The sequence below is a fragment of the Histoplasma capsulatum genome (assembly GCF_000150115.1).
Source record: "Histoplasma capsulatum G186AR genomic scaffold supercont2.6, whole genome shotgun sequence".
NCBI lineage: Eukaryota > Fungi > Ascomycota > Eurotiomycetes > Onygenales > Ajellomycetaceae > Histoplasma > Histoplasma capsulatum.
The window spans coordinates 233,626-246,370 of record NW_025544806.1 but is presented as its reverse complement, the minus strand read 5'-3'; the positions used below and the strand labels follow the sequence as shown (position 1 = coordinate 246,370).

Genomic DNA, 12,745 nt, shown 5'->3' with positions numbered 1-12,745 from the left:
AAAAGACGTGCTATATGTCTTTCTTTGTTAAATTTATTTCAATGAAATGCCAAAGGAGGAATGAGGGAAGGAGAACGACGAAGGGAGGAGAGCGGTAGGAGAAGAGTATGGAGATAAGAAATCAAAACAGTGAAGATTCTGTGGAGGTTTATGATTTTTTATTTATGAGTATTATTTATCTTTTTTGATTTTTCTATTTTTTTTTTTTTTTTTCGCCAAACAATTTAAAAAAAAGGAAAGCCTTTGAAAATTGAATTTTCGAGTCGTAGTGAGGCTAGCCTGTTTGGGATAATTGCCAGCAATGGATGCTTAGTCAGAGGATTCCCCTCTTGGTTGCCATTGCGGTTGAACAAAACCAGCAGAAATAACCCATATAAAATATCAATTAGCTGTGTATAATCAGTTGTAAACTATTCCCTAGCTGCTATTCTGTAGATAACTTTGTGAGCCTTAGTAGTACAAGAAAAAGAAATACCCCCGTTGAGAAAAGAAATAAAAGAAATAAAAGAATGATATCAGCGGCAAAACGCATGAACGCCTGGAATTTGGCCCACCCTAGATTAAATCTGCCACCCAGTCACCCGAAGGTCACCAACGCGCCGGATATCGCTGCCAAACTATGTCAAAACAAATCGAAGAGAATGAAGGAAACAAAGGAAATATGGGGAAAGAGAGAAGGAAAGTAATAAAATATATGTGCAAAATTTGTTACACAAGTTCTCGCCAGAAGTGCCAGGAAAAAAAAGTCTGAAGATGTCTAACGACAATCCCCTGATTAATTTAACACTTGCTCTCACGCTCTCATCAGGTTAGCATAGACCGTCAACCGCTCGTATTCGGCATCTTGACCGGGTGATGATTTCAACCCACTTCCTCCTCGAGTGGCATAAGAGGACATTTCAATATCAATCTTGGTAACGCCGACACCCAGTCGGACCTCATAATAGGGTTCTGTTGGGTCCATGGTTCGTGACGGTGACAACATCGGTGACAGAAGTTGGCTGCCGATGGTAACGGTGAGCTGCGTCGTTCGTTGTAGTGAGCTTGGGATAATCGTCGGAGAGACGCAGAGAATGTGGGATTTTGCCGGGAGGTTGATCGTTATTGACTGTTGTAGCTGTGCTGATGAGGGTGGGATGTCTAGAAGAAATGATTGTCGCAGGTCAAGGTTTGGATGGCTGAATAACCTGACGTTGGATATCAAACGGCCTAATTTCAATGCTTCAATTTAAATTTTTTTCTCTGCTGATTATTTAAAAGGGGTATCCTTTCGTCTAATGTGGATGCTTACCTTTGCCAAGATGTGGTGCTCTTATGTTCATCGGAAACGCCGTTGGGGCCGGGGACGGGTATGGATGTGAACTGGAACTGACTGGTTGCAACACCTCGTGTGCGTTGTTAGGCTGAATGGGAACGGCGCTCGTAAATGGGGCCATTATTTTCGGTGGCTCAGCAGAGCCGGAAGCATCGCGGGACGGATTCATGGATTCTTGACTAGACAAACTTCTGAGATTGGGAGTCGATACCCCTGGGCCTTCAGTCTTGACGGCTGAAGAAGGTCGACCAGGTGATGCCCCTGCTACGTGTCGTTGTTGCTCTTGGTCCTGAGAGCGCGTGTTTCGAATAGATGCGGCCCTTGTTCCAGAGCCAGATCGATCTCTTAGGTTTCTCCTTGGAGGTGTTGGTCGATCTGGCATATCCAGACCGTTTGAACTTGCCTTAACGTGCTCTTTCTGCCTACGTAGGGCTTCGGTATCTATAGAAACACCACCTTGACCATGTTCCATGACTGTCGAATGGCCAGCAATTTTCCCCGAAAGTCGCAAAGTCAGTTTCTGCGGTGCTGGCTCTGGAGTTTTCGTGGTTCCCATGCGAAGTTTAATACGAGGACCAGTGCTATCGCCATTCGCGGTGGATGGAGGATCAGGAATCTTCTTTCGTGCCTCTGCAAGGAGTCGAAGGAAATATTCCTAGAATCTCGATCAGCAAAATCAATACAGAAGAGAAAAGTCATGCATTTCGACGACAAATACCTCCAGCGAGCCAGCAAGAGCGACTATTTCACTCCCATCTTCATTAAATTCCCTGGCATTGCGCCAGATATAGCTTACTTCTTCCTTGAAAGCGTCCCACGTCTTAAACGGGGTGGCTTTCGTAGAATTCTTCCGTCCATCTGTGCCTCGAACGAGTTTGAGGATCGCTCTTAGGGACACGGGGTGCTTGATTATTTCATAATACTCCTTGTACAAATTCCGATCTGGCATACTGAGGAAAGGGAAAAAGACTTCTTCGCCGCTGAAAGGGTATCAGTACTCGCTCAAACTAGGCAGAAGCTTAGCCGCGCATAACCACAAAGTGGACTCACTCTGAATCTTTCAGTCGCATCATTCCCGCGATTATTTTTTCCTGGGCACTTTCGAAGGTTTCCCCCTCAAAGTTGAATATTTCGTTATCATTTGCCTCGTCCTCCTGATCCAGGGCAGGCGTCTCGGTTGTGGATTTCTTTTCTTCTTCGCCGCCAGCATCCTCCACATTGCCGACTTCAGGGGACTGGGGATTTTCTTCATCATCTCCATCCTCTTCAGGTATAGGAGTAGCGAATGGTGCGTAATTCGGATCGTTATATGCTGGGTTTATCGTGGGCATTTTATTTGCGACTAGTTTCCGTATGCGCTCTGCGTTCGAGAAAATCATTGAACCCTTATCATTGTAGTATTTGGCATTGCTGACCATTCTGCGGAGGTCGCTTTCCACAGGAGTCAAACAAGGGTATTGGTGCTTCCTCAGTTTGCTCTAGATATCGCAAGATATATGCATCAGTGACCAACCTGCGCAATGATTGTTCGACGTGAAAGATATCGCAAAATTGCTCATAGAAAATTTAACCTTACCTCCACTATATCTAAGGCAATAGGAAGCCGAATTGCTTGGTAATAATGAGGGTTCTCTTTCTGTCGAAAGGACGGGGGTTAGTCGGATTTTTTTTTCTTTTTTTTTCAAAAAAAAAAAAAAAAAATCATAATGAATGGAGAGGACATCGAAGCTCACCCGGTTAGGAAGATGAAGAAATTCAGTTGCAACAAGTTGTCCACTGTCGCAGAATTTCAAAAAGTTTACAAGTCAGCCTCTCCATGCTAGTCAATCGGGAAAGGCTCCGCCGGAGCTCCAAACACCTACTGTTTATCAGTAGCTTGTTTGATTTGCGCGAGTAATTCTAGGCCGGCTTCTGTGGTTTTCTCTGGAGTTTCGTCGGTTTCGGGGACAAAAGTCTAGTCGCATCAGTCGTTAGTCCATATACTTAGGCAAAACAACGACATAACATGAGTTGAGCGGTAGGTGGGGTCTCTAGCGGGGAGTCGGGCAACAGATCGCACTTGTGCCCTCCTGCCTCTAAAACAATCCATTCCAACTTTGAAAAATCAATGCTAGAAAAACAGAGCGACAGACTTACTGAGGTCCTGCGCCGTTTCTGGCCCTTTGTTGGTCCCTCTGGAGACCCTGCGACGGCTCCCCGTCGTTTTGTTGTCATGCTTGTGGAGGCTGCCCGGGAATAGGTGTGGTGCGGGCTCCGAGAAACAGAGCAGAAAGGTTCGCAGTGGTGTGGCGAGGGGATGGGAAAGAGGAGTCGGACATAAGAATGGCAAGTAGTAGGAGTGCTCGTACAGCCAACGAAGACAAGAGAGCAGGCCACGGGTCAGATCAAAATTGGCGGAGCTGGATCTCTCAGCGCAACCGGCGGCGTTCGAACTCACGATGATGCTGGAGCGCGCCGATTACGAGTGTATCTCGATGTTCGCTACGGGAGACCGGACAGCCACAGAGGCCAGAACAGGCCGGTACGATACGGTACGGCATGCAGGGGTGCTGTCTCATTGTTTTGCACCGTAATTTACGTAATATCTCTGTATCTAGGCAGTAAACAGCATGCCTAAACCGTACAATAAATACCAAGTACAGACTTTTGGTGTTCGTCCCTCATTGCTACAGATTGCCAACCCCAACTCCAACCTTTCCCTACGCACCATTTCTCCTGTTCTGCTACTGCTGCTGCTACTGGACTCCTTTGGCCTCTGCTTGCGAGGTTCGAAACAAAGCAAACCCCGCACCTTCCAACGGAAAAAGGTGCAACTTCGCAACTTTGCGCTTCCCCTCTTCGTTTGGTGCCGCAGGCCTTCATCTGCATTCCACACGCCCTCTGTCTTTTCTGCTAGAGCCACGGACATCTTCGTCGGATATCGTTCTTCCTCATCTACAATAAGTTTCTTGTGTGATCATCCATCGTGTCTCGGTCAACAATCATCTCCCCCAGTGGCCACTATACCCCGCGTCTGGATTTGTCCTTGACGACCACAATCTTGACGCGCGAGAAGGCTATTTACAGATTACCTAGATAACTTGTTTGGGATTTATCTCTATCGTTTCTCTCTTTCTTTTTCTTTCTTTCTTTCTTTCTTTCTTTCTTTCTTTCCTTTTCTTTCCGTGCAAAAAAGAAAACCTCTACACTCTGAAACCATGAACATCGACTACTCCCGAAGGAATAAGAAACCCCGGCTACTTCTGGAGCCGGAGAGGCAGGAATTGGAGGAGTTTATCGAAGCCATACATTATTCCGCCAGGTATGTGCGCGTATCTGAGTCTACACTTCTGGGGGTTGTACAAGAAACGAATCCATCGAAGCCAAGAGCAAACCAAGAAAAAAGTATTTGGAAACCCCTTTTCGTCTAACTCCATCTGTATAGATATTCAGACAGCGAGTTCGAATATCGCCATGTCCAGCTGCCCAAAAATATGCTTAAAAAGATACCTACCGACTATTTCGATACATCGAAGGGGACACTGAAGTTGCTGTGGGAGGAGGAGTGGAGGGGCCTGGGCATCACGCAGGTATTTCGATCCTGTCTGGTACATATTATAGATGTTATAGCCATCGTGGAACAAGCTGACAAGGCCATGTCTCTTCCTCATTTAGAGCTTGGGTTGGGAACATTATGAAGTCCACGAACCAGAGCCCCACATTCTGCTTTTCAAGTTAGTTGTTGTGTTCCATTCGTTTCACCACCCGATGGACATCGCTCTAGTTTTCTGTCTCACATAACTGACTGGGTTGGTATGATACAGGCGACCAATTAATTACCAACCGCCCACGAATTAGTTAACCTGGACTCTCTCTTCTCTCCAAAAGGAACACAAAAAAACAACTAACGATATATGCTTGGGGCGTTCTTGCATTTGTCCACGATCATCAAGCCAGGTCTCCGAAGAGCAATGTAGATCTCAAGTGATCCATTCATACTTTTCGGATTAGGCTTCAAAATTGACTTTGGGAATTAAGGCAATATATTCCGAAATTCCTTAAATCACTTGATTTGTTTGTTTGACTCTCCTTGCTGTTTTTTTATTCCCATATAGATATTTTATTTCACTTCCATCTTTGTTTTTATGTTACGGAAAGAGAAAAAAAATCCACGTGAGCCCGTTCCAACACATCCCTCTCACATTCTCATTAGGTGCTACACGTATGCATCAATCCATAGTCTCTCCTTTGCACAAATAGTTGTCCTTCCCATGTTTAATCGTCAGAATTTCCAGGCATCGTCTTTGCGTTCCTTGATTCTGATGTTCCTAAAATCACTCAACGGACCGATAATAATCAAACGACATTCTTCTGAAGCCATTCCTCCCATTGTTCGCGTGTAAAGCTGCTACTAATGGATCTCTCCTCGACTCCCTTTTTAAGAAAAGAAATATCCTCTGGTCAGCATGAAGAGTTCATTTTTACCGAAACCGCAATCAACTCCAAACATCAACTTCCAACAACGGTTCTATAAACAAACCGCGCAAAAAAAAACTTACATCAAAGAACACTGTAGGGGTAACATGCGTTCCAACCACCCGCGCGGCCTTTTGAGTATATCAAGTTAACATCCACCGCCAAATGGATTGATCTCTACAAAGAGACAGAAGGGGGTTAAAACACACCTTGACCATCAGCTTCATATCAGTCGTAACCCCATTCCCGATATTCAGATTCCCATCCTTATCCGGCTGATCGCTAATTTTCAGCAACTTCAACATCGCCCCCTCATCAACACCGACTTCGGCCCCGATCTTTGCCAGGCGCACATACGTGTCGTTCCTCTTCTCATTGACGACACTCACATCGAAGAACTCCTTCTGCTTGGCGAATAGCGCAGCGCTGAAAGGCCAGAATTTCTCCGGAGCAAGCTTGAGGACGGCTAATCCCGCTTCGTGTGTGAGGGTTGAGGAAGGGTGCCAGGGCTGGATTTGCTGGCGGAATATTACCTGGAGGTGTTTGGAGGATGCGGAGTTGGGGTTGTTGAAGAACGCGGTTATTAGTGGGTAGAAGGTGTGGAATAATTTGGCGGAGAACTGGATTATATATATTAGTTAACTATTATCCACGGAATGATTTGATGACAGGGGGGAAAAGTAAGAGGTCTTACGGGACAAACGTAGTCCAAGTCTGATGGAAAATATTAGCTTGCCATTGTGCCATTGTGCCATGTTTATCATGTGGTTTCTGTAGTCTATGTGCCCTACGCAATAATATATATGAATTGGACTGAGGAAGGGGAGATGGGATGCCAACTAACAAATTTCCAGCGTGTGCTTAGTGCCCACGAAGCCTCCGGCGGCGAGCTGCTGGCCAGCAAATCTAGGTGCGAGGGTCATTTCCGTTTTATTTTGGACGATTCGTTCGAAGGTACTTTTTCGATACGGCCGAACAGATATAGAAAATTGGCTTCTTCAATGTACGTAGTCAGCGGACGCAATGAAGAGTATATATGCGGGATGCTGTGTAGATGGAGGAGGGGTTGACAGGGAGGGGTTGGCCGCTGTTTATGACAACTGCTTACCATGGATGATGATATCATACCCGGGCTCGAAATAGCGGGTATGCACAAGGATGACAACAACTTCATAGTAGTGACTAGCAAAAAGCCGATGTTCGAGCCCTGCTCATCCGGGCTCCATGGCTATTGTGGCTCAAAGGTTCATCTTCAATTATTACTGGAGCCCCAAAGTTTGTGTCGGATGCATCGGGATGTTTTTGAGGTTTTCAAGCTAAGTGTTTGGAAGTGCCACCCCAAATAGGGCCATTTCTATTTGATTGCTGGCCCGTTACAGGACAGGACTGTGGTTCATTGACGACTGTAGGAATCCGTGTACAAGTGCATTCTCAGACACTTGAGCACGTGTTGGTCTTTCTGATTGGGGACATGCCTTTCTATGAGATTTTCCTTTCTCAAGTTCAATATATATCGCATACCTTACATGGGACAAATTTATTCATCCTTGAGCAAAATCTTAAAAAAAAAAAAAAAAAAAAAAAAAAAAAAAAAAACCCCAATCGTTCCTGATGTAAAACAAAACATCTTAGACGCCACCACCAGCCAATTGAGATAAACACCGATTCGAAAGTAAAATATAAAAAAGAGGTAGCGTAAGCAAGAAGAAAATAGTCAATCGAGTGTCTAGAGAAAGCGACTGCCGCTGGGAAGGGGAAAACATGGGAAAATGACAGAAACGATTGGACAGGTGAAAGTCGGTAATGTAGGAGGGGAAAAGCAGTGCTAATAGTAATTATATGTATGTACATGTACAAGTGCGTCACATTTAGTCTGGTTCGGGTCATAAAAATTTCAAGAATCGGGCACATTGGATTCCAGCACCGCTCTTTGTGGCGGTAGCCTGTTAGCGGCATCCGATCTATAAGGAAATGTGTGAAGTATCTGTACTTCTATCATATACCAGTTTTTCGTGGTTGGCTCGTAGATTCCCACAACGTGAGCTTCACAGCCACCTTTAGGGCCTCTGAATCTGACAACGCCATTCATCTTGAAGGATCCATGTTGCGGGGTTTTGTTTGTGTTTTTCCGCCGGGTTAGCAGCAGGAATAATGTAAATATTTTCATGGCGTTGCGGAAGTCGGAGGCCGGCTCTCCCGGTACCCCAGGTTCTTTCTGCAGAGCCGAACTGGGCTTGGGAGGCTCAAAATCCGTGGAGTTCCCATGATTAGCAATTTCTCCCTGAGTTGTTTCGGTCGTAATGGGATATTTCTGACGGGATCTAACAACATCGGACGGGCCACTAGAGCTCGAATGGGTTCTGCTATGCTGATTGTTGACTTTTTTTTCTTCACCCAGGTCTGACGACGCAACCCCAAATAGTTTTCGAAGTTTTGCTAGTTTTGCTGTTACCAAATACTCCCCAGCTGCCCAGGCTGAAATCACAAGGGGCCACGGTTCGAATACGCTCCGAATCCAGTCGCCACGGTTTGTTGGTATCGGGCGGGTCGTCCATGCTATGTCGTCGTCTCTAAGCTCGAACCTACACGATATATCGTTAGCAGAAATGAATAGCTCAACCACTTTATTGCACCAGCAAGTTACCCACCCCGGTTGGACATAGCCCGACGGTTTCTCGCTGGGGAAAGCGGGCCTAATGGTGGTGTATTTGTTTGGCTTAAGCGGCGAACCAGTCACATCGATAATAGCTTTCACCGTAGGCTTTCGGTTCACGATCGCTGTCGCTTGGGCTACTAACTCCGCTGGAAGGAGGTGAGGATCTGGAATTTTGACAGAAAGGGCTATGCAGGAACGAGTGATCTCTACCTCTTAATTGTTTAAATTTGGTTGTCTCAAGTGCATATGACCTGAACGTTTTCCATTCAGGATCATTTTCAGTATACAGTCCACCAGGTACGGAATAGGGAAGGCCGATTGGAATGAATGGCACACCGTCATTGTCGCGGTGCCTATCTCTCTCAGTATGGATTTTTGATTGCAGGGAACTGTCTTCATCAATATGTTCATCCACATCCTCCAAACGATCCAGTGAAGGTCCGATGAGCGCGAAATACACTTGTGTCGCAACGACCGCGGTAAGTATCGTGGATATCCCTCTTCTTGTATGCTGGTCAGTTTATTTTACCCATAGATGGGGTTAGACTTGATAGATATTACATACCTAAACCATGGCCTTTTGAACCTCACTCGCTGAACTTTTACCAGTCCATCATGCCTGCTAAACGATCGCTGAGTAGTCCTGGACACTAAGAAGTGGTAGGCTGGAATGACTCGTCTAAAATTTTGAAACATTTGGATTACTTCTGCTTCAAAACTCCCATTCTGTGTGGCGGAACAGGTATGTTGTGGTATCACCAGATCATTGGAGCAATCAACAGCCCCGAAATCGACTATGAGATATGACGTCGGTCAGTATCTATGGCGGAAAAGAAGTGAAGGAATAAGTTATACAATAAGTATTGAATGTCAACACAGTATGTATATGGATGTTATTGAGTAACTGAGGAGGGCAAAGTTGTCACTGGAAGATCAAATGTCAAATGATGCCAAGGATTTTCAATCCCGTGACCACAGTTCAATAAATTCAATAAATTCCTTGGCGAGGGACCAAGGTACACTTACCTAACTCATTCCCCTCCGAAATTACTTTTCTATAGAAATATAGCGTATATAGCTTTACATACAAAATAACCATCGTTCTAAAGGAATCCAAATGGCCAAGAAAAATCCCTACTCTCATACTATTCTCTTGTGCATACTAGTATTATCTGAGGTCTCAAAGCCCCTCTACAGTTTGCAGGTGAAGGGGGTTATAATTGTCAATCCTTCTCCACCAGGATACGGCCCGGACTTAAAAGTTTCAACTGTATACTTGCCTCGTGTCGAAAGGTATTACGAATTCTTGTCTTACTAAAAATTTGCAGTTCTCAATTATTTTTAGAAGCTTATAATCACTCTCAATCCTGCTCTGCAAACTCTTGACGAGTTGTTTTCTTGGCGAAAAGGATGATCAGATATGAACCCTCCAGTCAGTCAAGATACTTAGAGGATACGTACTAGTACTCGTAGGATAATAAGTAAGAAGATAGAAGGACTGTTAGAATTGCAGGCACACCGAAGCTAGATGCATACTGAGAGCATCACTGTGTAGTGAGGATGACTATGCTTGAGAGCCAAATGTTGATTAGATGAATTTCATATAGCAAGTGTCCAAATCCTCCTATTGTATGAGAAGCCGGACTCCCAGTCGCCCGAATGTAATGGAAAAATGATTGGAGTTGCAAGGTAGTGGCAACATTGTCTATATAATGCTCGCCGATATCCAAAGCGATTAGCTTTGAACATAAGAGATTGCTATCTTAGTGTATATATATATCAACTTGCGTATTTCACACTACTCTTGCTGTCACCACCACTACATCCTATCACCCTGTAGCCACCTCTCATTCTGACGGTTGTTGGGTTTATTAGGATTATATCGATTGCCTGTAAATCTTACAGGTTTCCCTTTGCGGATCGCCCGCCGTCGTTCTGGCATATTCTCCTCAATCGTTTGCATCCGCCGTAGAAGCTCATCATAATCTTGGGGATATTGGGGGTATTGAAGAAGTTCCTTGCGTATTTCAGGCAGTACCTTGCTTCGCAAGTTATCCATTCTTTGTTCCTCAGTATACGCAGGTAAGTAATACTCCCAATCCTCAAGATATTTGGAGAACTCGCGTATTGACTGCCATTCCTTTTGATAAGCATCCTGAAACCGTTGGCTTGCCATTCGACGTCGGTTCTCCGGGTCATTTATCTGCATTTCCAGATGCGATAGCATATCATCAAAGGTTAACGGCGTTGCTACGTCACACTTCTCATACGCAGCTACGAAGTTTAACCACTTCTGTTTAACACGAGCATCGAGGTATAGTTTGGCATCATTTATCTTGCGATCTTCCGTTCGATAGAATCCATAATATTTACAGATCATATGTCTGATAGCGTCTTTCCGCTTCCGTGAGTTTTCTTGACCAAAATGCGATCGGGTGCCAGTGACCATCATCCATAAGCTGTGATATTACAGCTGCAATTGCCACGCCTGGAGAAAATGTTGTGCGAAGAGGGTTAACATGCGATCCTTGTAGTCCTTGAATTCTAACATGTTCTTTCCCTTATAGTACCCCTTGATTTCTAGTCTCAGTGGCGCTTCGTCATCGCTGCCGCCAGGCCATTTATTGCCCTTATCGCCCATAGTTCGGGCGGGCGGTGGTTCAGCAGCGGTTTCCTGGCGAGGCTGGGACACGACAGACGAATCTTCACAGATCTACGCATTCAATTCATCAAGGCGCTGCGTGCACGTAGGATAGCCGGCTGCTGTTCCCGTTCGCGGATCTGGTTGTTCAGTTGTTGCAGTCGTGATCTTCGGAGGCAGTGGAGGATTCAGATTGGTCCTAAGGGCCCTTCGTAGGTGGACGTCATCTTGCATGGTTCGGATAATCTCGCAAGCGTTATTCCGTGAGCCTGCATATCAACGGGCCACTTGAGTAAGGTTATGAGCGATTAGAATTGTACGAGATGGCTACAGGATGATAGGATATAGTGGTGGTGACAGCAAGAGTAGTGGGAAGTACGCAAGTTGATATATAGAGACAACGTCGCCACATCAGTTCCATTACATTCGAGCGCCCGGGAGTCTGGCTTCTAAATATAGATATCTCTGTAATTCCCAGTCCTCTTGGGTGGGTGGGGCTAGCATAACATTAAGACCGAATTACGAAAGAATGAAAAAAAAAATATATGGGGCTCACAGAAATTTACTGGACTGGATATTAAGAATCTAATTCATATATCTACCACCTTCACAGAGTGTTCTAAAAACACAAGACAGCCCCTCCAAAATAACCATTTTAGCTTTAGGGAAATGGCTGACGCAAGGCACCACACTAATCCTCTTCCATACTAGTCTACTCAGCGTCGTTCCGGAATCTGCAGCTGACAATAACTTTAATTCAACAGTCCACTTCAATAATCTACTTCCAAGCTAGTTAATATGGAGGGGCAACTCCTTGTGCTTTCGACTTTTTCAGAAGGGCTACATAAATCCGAATTCTGGTGGGTTCCATAGGCGTACGACACAACGTATATGTGTCTAAATAAATTATTATACTTTTTAAGGGATGTCATTTGAGTGTGATATTCAATTCTTCCTTCCTATAGCCTTGGTGATTTGTTGACTCTCCCTAGCATATGCAGCATGCAAAATTGACCTGCGTCACAAATCCAGTGTGCATCGACACAAGTATCGCCTGATATTGGGTGCAGAGGAGATAGGTCATTGTGGCATGTTTACAGCCAGTGTATGTCAATGGATGGTTACTAGTTTATCTCGACGTGGCATGGGGTTCCAATTTCTTAACAAGCTTGTTGGCCATCAAGGAGGGAAGGTTGTTGTAGAATATTTTCCTGCATTCTCAACTGCTGTTCATTCTCTCTGATCAATCATGTTAACTATTGGGCATGATGGCCTGTTTGAAGAAAACACCCTACAGCCTTGTTTTTGATTTACATTGCTGGTGATGTGAGCCCACCTGAAATTTAACTCATTTGGGATGTCCTCAATAAAGATTTCCCCTTCTACATCTGGAAGTCTGGTGAAATATATCAGATGAATGATACCATCCTTTCTGTCTTGTGCTAATCTATCCAATTTTAACAATCCCTTTGTGCTCTAAATGTTGCAAATCCACTATATATGAATGCATAACCAGATTAATAACCTTTCCTTTATCAGCCAGCACATAACTGTTTTCTGAACAAATGCTATGATGCTCAATAGTATGCTTTTTGGATCCAGACCAGCAGTAGGGAGATGAAGAATGTGAACTCTATATTCATTTGCATTTAATTGATCACAGATTGTCCATCAACAA

The 12,745-nt window shown here is 44.7% G+C and overlaps 5 protein-coding genes across 5 annotated transcripts; 1 reads left to right on the top strand and 4 right to left on the bottom strand.

The window, feature by feature from the left end:
- Positions 1–793: 793 nt before the first annotated feature.
- HCBG_04780 (uncharacterized protein) lies at positions 794–3,529 on the bottom strand (the record flags this gene model as incomplete). Its single annotated transcript, XM_045431829.1, has 8 exons — positions 794–1,221; positions 1,292–1,970; positions 2,034–2,295; positions 2,366–2,793; positions 2,892–2,951; positions 3,049–3,091; positions 3,178–3,269; positions 3,452–3,529. The coding sequence occupies 8 exons, from the start codon at positions 3,527–3,529 to the stop codon at positions 794–796; spliced, it is 2,070 nt and encodes a 689-aa protein (XP_045287041.1).
- A 983-nt stretch (positions 3,530–4,512) lies between these two features.
- On the top strand, positions 4,513–5,672 carry HCBG_04779 (cyclin-dependent protein kinase regulatory subunit; the record flags this gene model as incomplete). The annotated part of the gene is made up of 4 exons (XM_045431828.1): positions 4,513–4,616; positions 4,740–4,884; positions 4,970–5,028; positions 5,119–5,672. The coding sequence occupies 4 exons, from the start codon at positions 4,513–4,515 to the stop codon at positions 5,150–5,152; spliced, it is 342 nt and encodes a 113-aa protein (XP_045287040.1).
- HCBG_04778 (uncharacterized protein) lies at positions 5,341–6,826 on the bottom strand (the record flags this gene model as incomplete). Its single annotated transcript, XM_045431827.1, has 5 exons — positions 5,341–5,728; positions 5,854–5,901; positions 5,980–6,390; positions 6,465–6,484; positions 6,615–6,826. 5 exons carry the CDS (start codon positions 6,691–6,693, stop codon positions 5,651–5,653), a joined length of 636 nt encoding a protein of 211 aa, XP_045287039.1.
- Positions 6,827–7,355: 529 nt separating this feature from the next.
- On the bottom strand, positions 7,356–9,259 carry HCBG_04777 (uncharacterized protein; the record flags this gene model as incomplete). The annotated part of the gene is made up of 4 exons (XM_045431826.1): positions 7,356–8,352; positions 8,419–8,572; positions 8,637–8,929; positions 8,992–9,259. The coding sequence occupies 4 exons, from the start codon at positions 9,120–9,122 to the stop codon at positions 7,665–7,667; spliced, it is 1,266 nt and encodes a 421-aa protein (XP_045287038.1).
- A 986-nt stretch (positions 9,260–10,245) lies between these two features.
- Positions 10,246–10,875, bottom strand: HCBG_04776 (uncharacterized protein; the record flags this gene model as incomplete). The annotated part of the gene is made up of 1 exon (XM_045431825.1): positions 10,246–10,875. One exon carries the CDS (start codon positions 10,873–10,875, stop codon positions 10,246–10,248), a length of 630 nt encoding a protein of 209 aa, XP_045287037.1.
- Positions 10,876–12,745: the final 1,870 nt, after the last annotated feature.